General features: G+C 39.9%; 2 protein-coding genes across 6 annotated transcripts in view; both read right to left on the bottom strand.

Moving 5' to 3' along the window:
* LOC124266448 overlaps positions 1-16090 on the bottom strand; it is a 39708-nt gene extending 23618 nt beyond the window's left edge. Inside the window, exon 1 of one of the 4 annotated variants that reach the window (XM_046701242.1) lies at positions 16000-16090. In XM_046701242.1, the coding sequence (XP_046557198.1) occupies positions 16000-16085 (86 nt within the window). In that variant the 5' untranslated portion in view covers positions 16086-16090. Of the gene's footprint in view, positions 1-213; positions 461-15999 lie in introns of those variants that run through there. The other 3 variants (XM_046701241.1, XM_046701240.1, XM_046701243.1) reach the window with 3 other exon arrangements.
* On the bottom strand, positions 5302-8021 carry LOC124266451. Of its 2 annotated transcripts, none has more exons than XR_006895765.1 (3): positions 7877-8021; positions 6501-6612; positions 5302-5668 (listed from the first exon to the last, which is right to left on the bottom strand). XR_006895765.1 is itself a non-coding variant. In XM_046701245.1 (3 exons), the coding sequence occupies exons 1-3, from the start codon at positions 7949-7951 to the stop codon at positions 5451-5453; spliced, it is 357 nt and encodes a 118-aa protein (XP_046557201.1). In that variant the 5' UTR covers positions 7952-8021; the 3' UTR covers positions 5302-5450. The 2 variants fall into 2 exon arrangements, 1 of the variants encoding a protein (XP_046557201.1); XM_046701245.1 differs by having other exon boundaries at positions 6501-6564.
* Positions 16091-16428: the final 338 nt, after the last annotated feature.

The following is a 16428-nucleotide window of genomic DNA, read 5'->3' as shown; positions in this document are numbered from 1 at the left end:
TGCTGGAATATTGCTAAAAGCGGCGTAAAACCAAACTCACTCACTCACTCACTCACTGAAACAAAGCCGAGTCATAAAATTTTAAAAATGGGGCTACACTATTTCTAAAATTCGGATTGGAAACTCTAATAGGATTCTAAAGTATTGGTTACACGTACATCTATAATATGTAAAAATATATTCATAGATAAAGAAAAATATACTTGTATACACATAGACTTACCTTTTTGGCTGAAATGTTATCACTCTTGTTTTTCTATACACATCCAAGTACTGTCTGCTTTCTGTGCATCTGCTACGACAGTGTTGCACTCGGGCTTCTGTACCCTGCGTTGTATACAGGTCTTACTGACTATGAGATTGTTGGTGCAAGACTTCTGTACCAGGAAGTCTAATATAATGCATGGGAAACTGCGGTTAACAAAGGCAGCATAGTATGGCGATACAACTGTACGAGTTAAGCGTCCGTGTCAACTACACTAATGTTCAACACGACCTTGAAAAGGAAACTTGACACGACTGACATTTTTTTCTTTACTTACTGAATACCGGATACCTACCAGCCATATTGTTTAGTGTCCCGTCCACATCCTATTATAGGAAAGCACGAGCATCAAAATATAAAATTAACCTTAAAATCGGATTATTTGGGACCACTTCCGGTAAGTAAAACTAACCAAAGATTTTTAAACTGAAAGATAAGTTATAACAAATAAAAATATATGCATTTTGAAAAAGCGGAGCTACGTGAATTTGAATTTTGAGCGATTGAGCATGGGAAAGTTACCTAACCCTAATCTAGCTTAACCAAAGAAGATATCCAAAGGCTAAAAAAGTAAGTACTCTAAGATAGTAAAGTACTATAAAATCGAGACGCTTTGCGCACATTTTCCACAGTTCTAAAGTATTCAAGACAAATCAAGGTTGTGACTCTAACCCGTCGATTTACCGCATCAGCGTGAGGAAATCACGTAATGAAAGTCACGTAGATATGTCGTATAGGGCAACCGGAGGGGAGGAGAAAGCATCATTGTGTGGAGACACTTGCTTATCATCACAGGATCCCTCTACAAGGATTCCATCTGTGCATCGTTTCTGTTAAATCGTTTCTGTTAAGTCGTATGCTTCATATTTCACTAGAAGTTTTTTAATTTCAGCAGACATCTCAATGTTAATAACTAAACATTGTTGATCTTTGTTTACTACTTTACAGCCAAAAATGAACATATCACAAATTACTTTGTGGCTAACCTGAAAGAGAATGCACAGGAATATCTATAAATTGTAGCAGTATTTTCCTCATTTTTAATCTTATTTTTCCTATTTCCGAAATAGATACATCAACACTGTTAAAATCTTTACAGTACATTGTACTTAAATATGCATTCATTTAGTGAAATAAAATGAGCAGCTACACGTGTGGTGTTGAAATCCATTTCCCGGAGAGAAACAAGCATGGACAGTCACTCCTTGCGTCAGGCAACACGACATTATAACATACTTTACTACAAAGCCAGTGCAATTTCAAATCGGATATTCCTACAATCTGCACGTATTTTGCTAACATGGCAACTTACACCTTCGTAATATACTCCTCCTGAAGCATTTATTCAAAACAAAATGTCGGACTTAGAATTTGTAGTTATTGTACTGATGTTGCTGAGAATGACGGGTGACCGTTCGACTACTTGAATTCTATAAACAATACTGTATGCTCCAACATATAATTGCATATTTTCAAACACGCTGTAACGCTCTACTTCTCGGTTGTAAGAACAACAGAGAATTGTGTACCCAAACACAGCCACCATTGAAGACATCTTGCCAAACGCTGTCGATACCATTTTACAACAATAAGCCTTTTGGCGATGTCACACGAGATTCACCTCCGTGGTATGTGTCCCTGAATAATAGTATTATATAGTCTAGCGTCGCTAACAAGGAAGTTTAAAGTAATGTCTTAACGACTGGATCCCTTGCGTTGTTACTGGATGTGTCAGTGTCAGTGTCATTGTTATATTAATAGCGCCCATCAACTAGGAAGTTCAAAGAATGTGGCTCAGTTGGCATCCATGTTCATAACATTGCACAACATGTTCCACAAAGAAACTTCAATCTTATCATGTACGTGCTTCGCTGATTATATAATGTATAGCTGTCTGAAGACCCAGTATGTGTATTGAAGCGACATACGTTATTTTCAAGTAGACGGATGTGCAATCCATGTACATGCTTTAATGACTTAATCATCGTCGTAATTTCATTCTTGACCTTTTGAATGGTCACGTGATCAACACAGGAGCATGTGAACAACACGCTGAAAGTTAAGCTTATCTTTTGATATGTGTATTATAGTGTAGGCAAAATGAGTTACCTTCTAAGCGCACCGGCTTAGATCTAGTTGTGAATCTTGCATTACAATGCTATATTGAAATGCTAAAATTGGGAATTTATACCAAACCATTACTATTGCATATGCACTGGACCTAAGACTATCTTGATGACAAGTTTGTTGTCTACTCCAGGTAAACGATAGACGATGACACAGACATAACACACATGTACTTGTATGATGGGTTGGGTGTGACAGTGATGAGAATAGATCCGCCAAGCACCACTATTTTCAGCTAGCCTTATTCTTCTACAGCCACAAGCTGCATCAGATCCCAATTAATGGATTAAAAAATACACTGAAATATTTGGATGTTCTTGATAAAATGTGGCCGCTAATTGACAGGGTTTAGTTGTATAGATTTGACATAAGTTGGACAAACCTTCTTGTAAACCAAATGTTGTCCTACTGCCTTCTAGTATCCTGGCGGCTCATTGCAGGCATGTCATACATAATCCTGGGTTCGAACCCAAGACGCTCCCTGTGTTTGATTCTGGCTTGTGAGCACCATGTCAAAGCAAAAACGTCTAAGGCCCGTCGACGTACTTCCCAAACCCTGCTCAAAGCATGGTTAAATTCCGGTCTTTATTGGATTCGTGGCATCTTTCATGTACTTTTTGTTGTGTTGTATTTACCATCATACTTGTCAATATTATCTGTTCTTGTTTATAAAGTGGTGCGCACGCTATGACGTTTACATGTGTTATCTGCGAGATATTTAATGTACTATTCGCATGGCAACACAACAGAATGCACAACAGTAACTAAATATATAACGAATTAGGAAACATAGCTATTTATTAATGCAGTAAAATGCAAGATATTTGAACCACCGAATTCCACCCCATTATGTTGCCTTCTGTGTATTACCATTGATTCTGTCAAGGCAGAGATATGGATGAGAGGTCCACGTGGTGCACGACGTGAATGAGCGTACCGTTTGCTTCCCTAAAACTGTTATTGAATAAAAACGTGGATAGCTTTCAAATCGCCAGACACATAAGATGTGTCTCTCTGATCGTTAACCTACCTGCTCGATTGTGCAATACAGAGCCCAGCGACTCATATGCTTCCCCATACATCGCTAAAATCACACAGTGCTCCAAGTTTGCATCTCCATCTGCGAGTGCATTCATTGATTAAACATTTACAGTCTGTTGTGTTTATCTAGAGATGCTGTGTAGTACTGAAGTTTTCACGAGACGTCTGATGTGAACCCTACCGTAGATCCTCAGGACAGGGGGACGCGGAGCTATGACTAGTAGAGTTGCATCCCTTACATCCCCTACATCTGGGGATGATTCCCACCCTTTAGTCTCTGAGTGAGGCAAACTAAATATCAGAACCAAAGGCATTGTGTATTCTTAGCTTTGATCATGGGAGCCGTTCACCTGTCAGTGGGGTAGACAAACCACGTGACCCAGACTACCAGTTGTCAGACTTGTCAGCTTGTAGAAGTCAGTGGCTGAGTGGGTTAGATCGATGACTTCCTCGGTCGGGAAAGATAGGTCTAAACCGACTGCGTTTCGTATATATACTTACTTGATCTGTGTACAGGAATAAAAGTGTGAGCACATAGTCATAGTAGTGAATCCGAGTACCGACCCTCACCCAAGACAGACCAATTGTGAGACCCTCTGTTCCATCTCGACCGAGGCTTATATATAAACCTTCACGACAAAGGATCAAGTCTTTAATACGCAGAATACAAGTAAAGCACAGAACAGTTTAATAGCTCCAAAAGAACACCAAATAAAACCAACAGTGGCACAGTGAGTGTATATATAATATATCACACAGTATGTATCATGGTTGTTGTCTCCAACAGTAGATTGATTGATTGCATAGTATACATTCTACAAACGTCTGGATGGGCACATTATTATGTGAAATGTCCTTAGATATATACTTATCAAACCTGCAGAACATTTTCAAACCAATGTAAACTAAAATTATGCTTGATAACGTTTTATCTCTCCAATTTAAAAAAGAGAATTCTTTTGACACGTAAATCAAGCCATGACGTCGAGGAAATAGATGCCCATTGGGTTATTAACACTTCTGACAATAAAACATCATTAACAATAATACCGTAGGTGTTGTTATAAAACAAGATATAAAAAACAAGCTATCCAGTAAGCTACAGTGATTTATGCTGTGATGCCGATGAATGTGATAACAAAGAGATGCCTGGTAGTCCATGGTGACATTGTAACAAAGAAAGGAAAGTGAAAGGCTAACTATGTCACGTGTAAACCACAGATGAATATATACCAGGTAGTGTTTCTACGAATTCAAGGAAGGTTACACCTGTGACGCGAATATGTTAATACAAGAGTAGGCATGAATATCGCGCTGCAATAATACTATAAACATTGTATCAAATTAATCTAGTTATATTAGTTTGTTGTAAACCCATATTCCAACTGAATGAAAATATATCACTTCGGACAATTTGAATTCTGCACCAGATAAACAAGTGAATGACCTAATGAACATAGATTCACGTCGTTAGGTTACGACGTTTCATCAACATCTGTGTTTTGTTTTGTTTAATGTATGTTTCATGTTTCATGCTTAACGCAGCACCCACCAATATTACACACCAACTACATAACGGTAACAGAGTAACTGAGTATCGATCAGCCGAATATGGATTCGATGACACGCATCAACAAGGTCAGTAAGCCTGAGGGACGGTGAGGTAGCCTAGTGATTAAAGCGTTTGCTCGTTACGTCGAAGATCCGGGTTCGAATCTCCACATGGTTACAATGTGTGAAGTCCATTTCTGGTGTCCCCTGCAGTGGTATCGTTGGAATATTGCTATAAGCGGTGTAAAACAAAGTCAATCAATCAATCAGTAAGTCTGACTACCTGAACTCGTCAGTCGTCTATGACAGGCATGGGCGGTTTAGTTTTTTTATAAAAGATTTCTATATTTCTTAAAAATGTTTACGCATATGAGTTATGTGCGACTGATGTAATGTGATATTCAGAATTTTTCGTATATGTCACTTGATTTACTGTTCAAGGTAACAGGCGGTCGTTCGCCAATGTTCAGGTACATCTGATTTTCAACAGCTTCATATATGTTTGTTTTGTCCGACCAACAAGTTTGTATAGAACAGTATGGTTCTTGACCAGCTCCTCCATCGCGTGCGTTGACATCCAGTTTGTCATACGTCGTGTCTTCAGGTTTTGTCTCTGTAGACTTAGCGTTATCAGATGGCCCTGTGTTGTAGTACACAGTTTGGTCAGAGGTCTTCGGTTGGCCTCTGAAATACACAATCACTATGGCTAATGTATGTACATCAAAGGACTCACTCAAACAAATACAACAGTTCATAAATAAATACAGATCAATTCATTCTGTCAAATCTCAATTAACAAATACAGTAAACAAATCCAAAGTATAACTCCCCAAAACTATGTATTATGCTCAGGAACCTGTTTTCACTAGTTAAACACAATGCCAAATCATTTCCCACTTTTATGAACGCATGAACTTAATTTCGCAAAATACCAATAATATTCAATCCGGTTTACGTAGATTATAATGACGGTAGATAATTGGCAAATGATATCTTTTTTGAGACTATGCCCGAGTCGTAATAAAAAACCCACTAATTTAAGTAAGTAGTGGTTGAAGGAGTTAAAATTTTACATTACCGTAAAACAGTTGCTTGAGTATCACAGATTAGGTATGAAACAAACTAATTCAATATTAAGAAATATTACCTACTCGGACTACTATTTTGTAGAAATTAAAACTCAGCTATAGACCACTAGCAACCAAAGTTAGACCACCTTCCCGGGGGTCAAGGGGACTTACGGTACTTCTGGTTCCTACATGATTCCTGGGAGGATTTACGTCATCACTTTGGCCATTAGTGGCTGTTTGGTTACTTACATCAATGAAGTTGGACTCACGTGCCTTTAAATAAGTAATTTGTTGAGCAGGCAGACACTACTAAGCTGAATGGAGTTTGAAAATAGATTCTGCGAAGTGGCATCATCAGTATTGGATAGGTTATCCAAACGTGATATCAATTTAATCGAATTGGGTTTCATATTGAGGGTGCCAGGTATTCCTGGAAAATACAGTACCTTCGTTTCCTCCTCCAGACAACAACTCCAACGACAATGCCGGCAACTGCAACGACAGCGGACGCTGTAGCCGACACCACCAGTACAAGATTTCGTCCGATCAATGAACTACCTGAAGGAAGATGCTCCGATATTAGAACTCCATGGCTTTATATTTAACATTATGACGTATTATTTCTATTATGAATTCTTGTTTGTCAAAATCATTTCGTCCGATCAATGAACTACCTGAAGGAAGATGCTCCGATATTAGAACTCCATAGCTTTATATTTAACATTATGACGTATTATTTCTATTATGAATTCTTGTTTGTCAAAATCATTACAATTATTTATTGTTGTAAAAATGAAAATGATAGTAATAAAAAGATGTACGCCTCTCCGTGGTGAGCCTAGAAAGCGAACCAAACTTAAATTACCAATTTAGGGCTAACCGTCCGAAGATCGCTAAATTCTGAGTTACAGATTGACATGAAGAAAGCTGTCCTACAATGCCGCAGCTCAGTCAAGTCTTCCTCCTGTACATAAACCAACCAAACTAGTGATGGGACGTGCTATAAGGGGGTATAGAACCCGACTAAGAATATATTGTACGTAACAATTAATTTCCAAACATCTTGGGTGTGCGAAAGCCATATGCTTGTCAGAAATCCTACAAATAAATTAATGACAAAATTGTTAAAACAGCACTGAGACAGAGCCATGCCCATGTTTCCATTTTTGACGGAGCAGAATATTTGCGACCACCTCCGGTATTTGAGAAAACAAAGCTAAACAGTTCGACAATTAACTGAAGCAAGAAGGGTATATCCTGGATAGACCTTAGCCAGGGTCATATGATATACAAAACTGATCCTGAAAACTGTTATCTCATGTGGAAAGACAATTACTTCACTGTTTCAATTTTTCTCGGGGATACAGGTGATTTTCCAGATTGGTAATGGAAAGGCCAAAAACATTTCTTCTAGAGAAAGGAGATTTGACTGACCCTCGAGTCTTCTGCCCTCTTGTCGTAATATACAATACCAAATCTTCACAGGATGTTTGACAAGTCTCGTGCCATCCACGCTTTTCTAATGATAAACTTCATAGAAAGCAGACGATAGTAAGGAAGGGATCTTGGACTTGCAAGGATCATCTTCTTGTAAAAAGTACGATGTAAGGTTTGGAATATATCTACATACAGCCTGAAGACAAATTCTACCAACAAGCCTGATCTTGTCCCTTTTGACAACGCCAATGAATTAATAATTGTCTGTCCCTATTTCAGGTCCCATTGTTCTCGGTGCACTTTGTTTGTTACCTCCTGATCTCTTGGGAAGATAACTGTTTGAGACCTCGAAATAGAGTGAGGAAGGAGATCCGGTCTGACTTACTTTGGACAGGAGATGGTTTGCACGTCTCCACATCATCTGAACAAACAACATCGCTTCTCTGCTGAGCCTCATCATAAGCAACCACAGTTATGTAAAAATTTCCACAAGACGGCGCTGTCCATGTGGCTTCAGTAGTGCGTGTTTATTCTATCTGCATAGTAATTACACCTTTATGTACCCTAATGGTGCTTAGACATGTGAAAGCAAACCCTGTGCGTTGGCATTACAGTACAGAGAACTTGGGAAGAACATTTTTCTGAAACTACTATGAATTTTTCTTTATATATCCTCATGTGTCAAAATTATATGAGGGAGGACTAACGTTTTGGGTTTTGTTGAGGTCAAACTCGTGTCCCTGTACACATCTGGGTCCGAACGTGTACTGATAAAAGGCAATTGCATCTTCTCTATCATAGAATCCTTCCCAGTGGACGTGGAGCAGTAGGTTGTCCTGGTAGTCCACTTCCGGTAGTCCAGACTGACCATCGCGGACAACGCCTGGATGAGGGGGACTCCCAAACACTTGGATCTAAACACACAGTGAATGCTGAGTTTCATTAACCTATCATTTCCATTGAAGCATATGTTTACAGAGCCAGGGTGCATTCTGTGTGAATGGTCAAATGGCAAAATCGCATTTATTCCAAACAATACAAAAGCGAACAAACCCAAACGTAAACATACATATTACCTCAGTACTACACCGATATGTTTGCCAAATGTGTTTAACCTTTTTGCAAACAGTGGCCAACACCCATTTCATAGAGGTTTTTAAGTACAAAGATCAGAACCAGAAAAATATCAGTTTGGTTTGAACAAAGTAGTTTCTATCTCTGTGGTGCCTTTTTCCGTCAGTGAATCATGTCACTCAATTATACCTACATTGCAGTCACTCTGTGGCTCATAGGGTTATCGTTGAGACAATTGTGTTTAATGTGACAACATGGTTTAGGGATGTGCACGACGGCTTAATACAAATGGACGAGTATAGATTGAGGGACCACTCCCTTATGGTTTATGTTTGTGAAATGTTTGATATTTTGGATTTTAACGTTAAAGCTTGAAATAGATAACGTTTGAGCCAAAATTACATGTAACACATGCTATTAATGAGCAAACACTGTCCCTCATCACGATGTTATTAATACTCATGTTAGTTTAAATGCTAATCCGTAACACTGAATATAAACACATTTAACAGACTTGCCTCGGGGTTAAAGACTTTACCAATGAAGGTTCCTACATTCTTAATATAACTGGTCTGTCTAGTTATGATTCCTTTTCTCACTAGCACCATAATAAGCCCTTTTTTACAACTGAGAGTTGTTTTTGCTGTGGGTTAGGTTGTACTCAAACGCAAGTGGCGAAATTGTCAGTTCAACTCTGTGGCATGAGTCATGTTATATACACAAATTAATGACAGGTGAGCACATTTAAGAATTTAGCCACTTGTACCTTTATTTCCCGTTCACTTGTGAGCTTAGCATGATTTGTAACTCTGACTTGAAACCAGTATTCCTTTCCTTCAGCCAACTTGACGTCCCTCATGTCTTCCAGGGCTGGTTTCACTTGGAAGTGGGGATGATAACATGTGCCAGCTGGAGTACAATAACAGTTACCATCCCTTGCATCGTGCATGGTGTTGCAGTCGTCCAGAGTCTGGAATCATTCTTTCATTAAAACATTAAATTTAATGACATTTCATTGGAGTTTTACTCATATAGAATTGTAATTATTACTGTGTATTGAGGTTCAATAGTTCGAAATACAAATTCTAAGAGTAATAATGGTAGACATACACGGGTGTTAGTTGCTTTTGTCTTTGTCCCATTGACCTAAATTCTGGACAGCAAGCGGAACCAGTCACTTACACGGTAGACTTGAGTAGAAATTAATTGACAGATAACATCATATCTTCATCTTGCCGTTTTTGTACGAGTCTCCATTCCACCGTTTCCACGCCACTGTGTGCATCGTACACATAGAACTCCAATCTAGAATCAGAAAGAGATATTCGTCATAAAGTGTTTCAGTTTGTTTCAGATTTATGTCCTCAAACATCATTATTACACATCATTCTACTTAGTACATAGTCGCTTTACACAACGTTAAAACCTTCAGGATAAGATCGTGCATGCTGCAACGTCGTTACGTTTGGACCCTTACAGATGAATTATACGCATTGACAAATGGCGAAACTAGTTTCAGCATTCTTACATAACATCATAAGGTTCTTCCACTCGATGCATACTGATATTGAGACTGCCAAAGATTTTCTATGACCGGAGGGGATGTGTCGATCCGGACTGTCACATGTTCTTCAAGGAATTCTCGTCTGATGTCATAGGCTCGCACCCAGAAGCGTACAGTGTCCCCGCCCACTAGTGAGGGTGTTATGGTCTGTGACTGATTCAGACCGTGACTGGTGAACAGGTTATCAGCTGGTAGACTGGTAATGGACGACGCTCCTTGGTGGTCGACTTCACAGCATGAAGATCCCACATCACAGCATGTGCTCTGGTTGTGTTTAGAGTTTCCCACTAACATTTTCGTATTGAGTGGAGGAGTGAGTTTAGTTTTCCACAGTGTTAGCAATATTTCAGCAATAGCACCGCAGGGGCACCAAAATAGGCTTCTCACACTGTACAGATGTGGGCATTCGAACCTGGGTCTTTGGCATGAGGAGCGAACGCTTAATCCGCAAGGCTACCCTACATCCCTGTCATATGGAAACGTGCGTTTCAATAAGGTGACAATCTACATTTACTATGAATCATGCCGCTTGATTCTCTGTAAAATTATGATTTTCACCATTTATCTAAGGGAACCAAAGGCTAACTAATATGTCTTGAATTCGAGTACACCACATACCTTGAGCATTTCTGACATCACCTGTATCTCTGCTTCCATCGTTATCATCATAGCCCGAGCCGATGTCACCCAGAGAAGCTACGCCCAGGAGCCACTTGTTGTTGTGGTGGACTGTGTTGATGTATCTGTTGGTCCAGTCTACTGTCACTGATGATGACGTAGTTTGCCACTCTGATGTTGCTAATGATGCTGTTGTCACACGGAGAGATGTATTCGCTCGTGTTGTTACAGTTGAAGTACCATCATATATCAGGATTCTTCTTGTACTTCTGTGATTAACTCCCCTGTCAAGGCAGTTAGGACAACCGAGTACACGCCTACCTCAGTCAGTGTGTAGCTGTTGGTCGTCTGAAACATGTACATATGAAAACAAAACATATGTCTGTAAAGTGAACACGTGACCACACACCAAGACAATTCACATTTCAAGATCTTTGAAACGATGAATCAAGTGGCAGACTTTTTCTTCTACTTATTATCACCAGGATTTGTAAAAGAAATGCACGCCCACGCATGCACTATCACACGACCACATGTAAGCATGTATAACTTAACATTTACTTTTTTTAAGCATCTAATCAATCATAAATTAAGCTAATGAAATATTTGAACTACAGCAATGAATCCCTCACAGTTGAGCTTGTCAATGTTGGAGTGTTAAGACGACGTTTATCTTTGAGGACATCCCCAACAGCGTGGAGTTCATACACGTCCCTCACAAAGTGGTCGACTCCTGCGTCAGCATCTGACCAGCCACTCCAGCGGAGGTTCAATGTGGACTGAAACAAGTCATGGAATTATTCGCACTGTAAACCATCAACATCAGGGTGTGAAATATAACTGTGGTCATATACTTACAGTCTTGATAACATCGGGAACATTCAGCATGCTGCCAACACAGGCAGTAGTACCAATACAGTGATAGGGATTCACCAGGTCTATGGACACAGTAAAGGTGTGGGTCTGTGTGGCACCGTTGTAGTAGTAGGTCGCTAGTGTGTTACTCTCCTTGTTCCAGACCTTCACATACCCTCCATTACTTGTTGAATAAGTGAATTCCATACTGAAAATATTATTAATATGAAAATATTTTGCAAATCATAGTTATGATGAACATTATAAGCAATGATACGCAGTAGCACTATATTTCGCGGGAAATGTAATCAAAAGTAACCAATTAAACGGTTCGTTAGTATACTGTGCATTTGTGATGTAAAGTCAACAGTGTCTATTTCACAAGGTTCCCAACATATGGGCACTTAAACCTCAGTGATTACGTTTTGAAGTTGTTTCTGTGAATTGACGAGTGTTAACACGAACAGAACTCCTATATTTAGAAGCTTTTGTTACACGTTTACAAATGAATGTCCATCGTAACATTATCAAAAAGGCAGTATCACCATACCACGGAAACGAATATAAAACAAAAGTTAACTAACGTATTACCATAAGTGTACTCGAAAGTAACGGTGAGAAAACCCTACGAAACAGTAACAATCAAATGTCCATCGTGTCAAACATAGTCTGAGCTGTACCCCTTCATTTTACAGAACACATATTTCAACCATATTCATCTGCCCAGCACTCACACATCTCTGTGTTGGAAGGGTAGAGGAAGTACAGACGCCCCTGATGGGTTTCCTTCACAGGTGTACAGGTCTGTATCCGGGCTGCTTCGGCTGGCTCCACCACAGTTATAGACCTTAGTGGAGACAACACCTGCATCTTGGTACAACAACACAGTCAGGTGAGTGAATTATGCTGTTCAGAGTGATGATCTCAGCAGCAGCAGCAAAACAAGAAGCACGAGTTGAATAGTTCTTGCAAACACATGGGATTATCACTGTTTGATGGTGATTAAAAAAACCATGCATGCTTTTGGTAGAGTCGGAATTGTTCCGTCGATTCTACTTCATACTGTATTTATAGATTTACCACAGCGGGATAGTACATACCGTTGCAAAGTCATTTGAAGTTTACTATATTATTACACCTACTGCGTTAGAAAATCCGTTCGATCTTTGAATGCATTAATAAGTTCTGAGGCGAAACGCTATATTGGGCATATTCACTTTGTGCCCTTCTGGCATACCTCTCTTTAGTTTGAATGTAGCAGAACCACTGACGATTGCAACACGGAAGTCTTCAATGAAGGCTAGTCTGGATGGAGGTACCATTTTGTATTCTGCCGTAAACTTGTAGTACATTCTGGATGGAGAGTTGATGTTTGACCAGCTAGTGGACTGAGATGGACCACTGTTGATGTTGGGAGGTGCCTCTGTCATGTCGCCGTTGCTGGCGGTCAGTCTTACGAAGTTGTAGTTTATTGCGGACTTCGTTACAACTGTAACATACACGTACATATATAGGAACAATACGATAAACGTCAGTGCAAAATATTTACGATTTCGGTGATATTTCCAGGTCAAAAGCGTATATGCATATGGTGTCCATTTGATTTCGACAAATGAAGAGGTACAATCATTTGAAGTGTTTGAATATATTATGTCAGTGGCAGTAAATGACCAGTGTCGAATATCCATTGAGACTGATGCAAACAATCCAGAAACAAAACAACACTGAAAAGTATATGAATGAATCATTGAAAACCAATGATAAGATCAGGTCTTCTGTGAAGGTAAGCATGCCTTGGGCCACTGGCAACATACGCCATTCACACACAAAGTTGGGGTGTTCACTCACGTGTCTGACAATGTTTCCCTGTGAAGCCGCTGGAGCAGGCACAGTTACTGGCGTACTCGTTCCTGCAGGTCCCGGGATAACACCGGGTGCTGTCACTCCGCCACGAACACGCTTCTGTTGACACAAATGTAGAATTGGCAGAATGTTCAGATAAGCATCTACAGGTTAATCCAGCTTAGTTATTCAGGACTGTCGAAATGTAGAACTCCCCCATAGTATGATTCTTAATATATACATTCAAATATAACCTCGAGATGTAATATTTAAGATTTTTGATGAAGTTAAAAATATTACCAGTCGATCTAAAATGTGTTTACCAACTGGTAATACATTGGACATATTGTTGACTCGTTATTCATCGATTGCAACTCACGTATGCAAGATCTCCTATTAGAAGACGCCACATATGCCTTGTGTCCTGCCTGGTCCAGCACGACCCCCTCACAGCGACTACACACCTGGTTGCTGCTGCTGGTGCATGTGTCCAGGTCACAGTTACTGATGGCGCTGCACACTGTCAAAGGAATCATACGACATGAGCAACGTGAATTTCGAGTTTGGAACCAGATGTACCAGAAACTAGAAGTGATCGCAAGAGCCAGTGTCAGTGAGTGAGTAGGCTCGACGTTGTAACGGCGTGCCAGCTGAATGTTGTAAAAAAGCCCCAAGTGGCGTTTACCACGTTGGTAAAACCATGAATATGGTGCTGACAGGATACTGATCCGTGTGCGTGCGCTGCGCATTAGTCGACTTGACCAACAGCGTCCCCAGTATGAATGAATCGACTAAACCGATATACATGTACTTCTGCAGCGTTCTCTGCTGGGGTAAAAACCTGCATTACAGTTGGCACAGATCCCTGTAGTCGATGTTGCAAGTGTAGGGGTTGATCTCATTGTCACATACAGCTGCAATATGTAATTGTAGTTTCATTGTTACAGTATGTGCGTTTGAACATGTTAATTTATCGTCATATGAAATCTGAGATTTACGCGTGTACAGGTATGAACCCAAGCAGAAAGCAGTCACCAAAACGCAACATGGTCCCGAAAACTTCGCAGCTATGAATACTATTCATTTTTCAAAGCTTGAAAAATGTAATTTTTGGACATTGATCCAAATGCTCGTGTACGATGGTGGTATAAATACCGATGTTGGACAGAGCAAACATGCAGTAACAAAACCACCACCACGAATATGCCAAGACTTACGCAAGCACAACGAGACAGGACGAACGGTATGGCAACACGTGGGCTTCACAAAGTGAGGTGGTAAAAAACCTTCAACAGCAGTCAGGCCTAACCATCAGTAAATTGATAAACAGCTACCAGCAAACAGGTCAGACCCAAGACTGCCTAAGATCGGGAAGACCAAGAGTCACGACACCTGCCGAAGACAGCTACATCCATCCGCGGAACAGATTCGTGACGGCGGCGACAGTACTAGGACACATCAGCAGTCGAAGAGTCCTTCGACGACTTGGTATAGCCTCTTCCATGGTATGGCCTTGATCCGTCTACACCATCAACGCAGACTGCAACTGGAACAAATTGTACGTCGACAGGAATGTGACTAGAAGAGAGCGCTCTTTACAGATGAAAGTCGATTCTTTCGGTTCAGGAACGATGGCAGCGTAGAAGAGAGCAACTGCGTTCAAGAAGTTCATCCGTGAACCCTATTGAACATCTCTGGGATCATCTTGTTCGTCAGCTGAGACAGCGTGTACCACCTCCAGCGAACCGACATGAACTTGACCAGACTCTCTTACAAATAGACTTACATAACAGGAATCCGTCTGATGTCACCCGCCGACTGACAACATCAACGAGGAGACTTGTGTTGGCGTCTGTGGATGCCCAGGATGGTCACACTCGCTATTGATGACGTGTCCCCTGACTCCTATCGCGATTATGCACTTTTTGAATAATCTCTGTGTAATTTTTCCTTTTTTCACTCTTTCTTAATGTATTGCAGCAAATTACAACGACCATCATTACAATGAATGTTCAGTCAAATTATTGGAAAATGAATTTTGTTTGTACAATAACTATCATAAATCTCACATACGTCTTTGTTTCTACTTTTTGCGAAGTCGGTGATAACTTTCTTTTTGCCCCGTAGCTTATATATGGTTATATGAGACTAGCTGGAATTAGAAAAAGCAATTTCAAAACATTTTACTTGTTCAAAATTTTGGACCTTACAATAAACAGTTTAAAGGTAACAATAGTTATGAGACCATACGTTGGTCCATCCAAGTAGCACACTTCGCTTATGATGTGGACAGCCAGTGTTATCTGTTGTTCTGTACCCTGTTTTGCATGTGTAATTTGTGACTGCCTGACGCCTGGTAGAACAAAAACGGAGTCTATTTAGATACATGCAGAGGATATTGTCAACCTATGAATGTGCAACTTCGCAAAGGTGTTTGTATCATTTGCGTTAATATTCTGACGTAGTACCTGCCTCATCTATGATTTGGTCATGTACATATTTAGAAAAGGACATTATTAATCATAACCATTCGTATCAAGAAATGAAGTTTTTACCTGTATTTTGTGCACCGGCCCCACTTCCAAAACGTACATGCCACTGAGTAACGTGATGACCCTGTAAGTTGTATACGCCTGCACATTTACACTGAAAGAAAAGAAAGACTTGGAGGTATGTATAAGTTAATCACTTACAAGGTAGTTATCTAAATACAAGGTTTAGCCCGAGCGGAGTTATCTAAATAACTACCGTTATGAAGCGGCTTACACCACGGACTGATTTAATACGCGTGTAATGTATTAGGCATGTAGAAGATATCAAAATAAGTACAATTTTGTTGTTTTTAAATAGAAATAATTTCCCTAGGGCAGTGAATCAATAATGATAATAAAAACACTTCAAAGAATAATGGACATAACTGTCCCTATTGGTTTAACATTATTTCTTCACCCAACACACGTATTGATACTACATGAATCTTTATT

Source organism: Haliotis rubra, unplaced genomic scaffold (assembly GCF_003918875.1).
Source record: "Haliotis rubra isolate DU_JTF1 unplaced genomic scaffold, ASM391887v1 Scf1257, whole genome shotgun sequence".
Classification (NCBI taxonomy): Eukaryota; Metazoa; Mollusca; class Gastropoda; order Lepetellida; family Haliotidae; genus Haliotis; species Haliotis rubra.
This window is presented reverse-complemented; position numbering and strand designations above follow the sequence as displayed.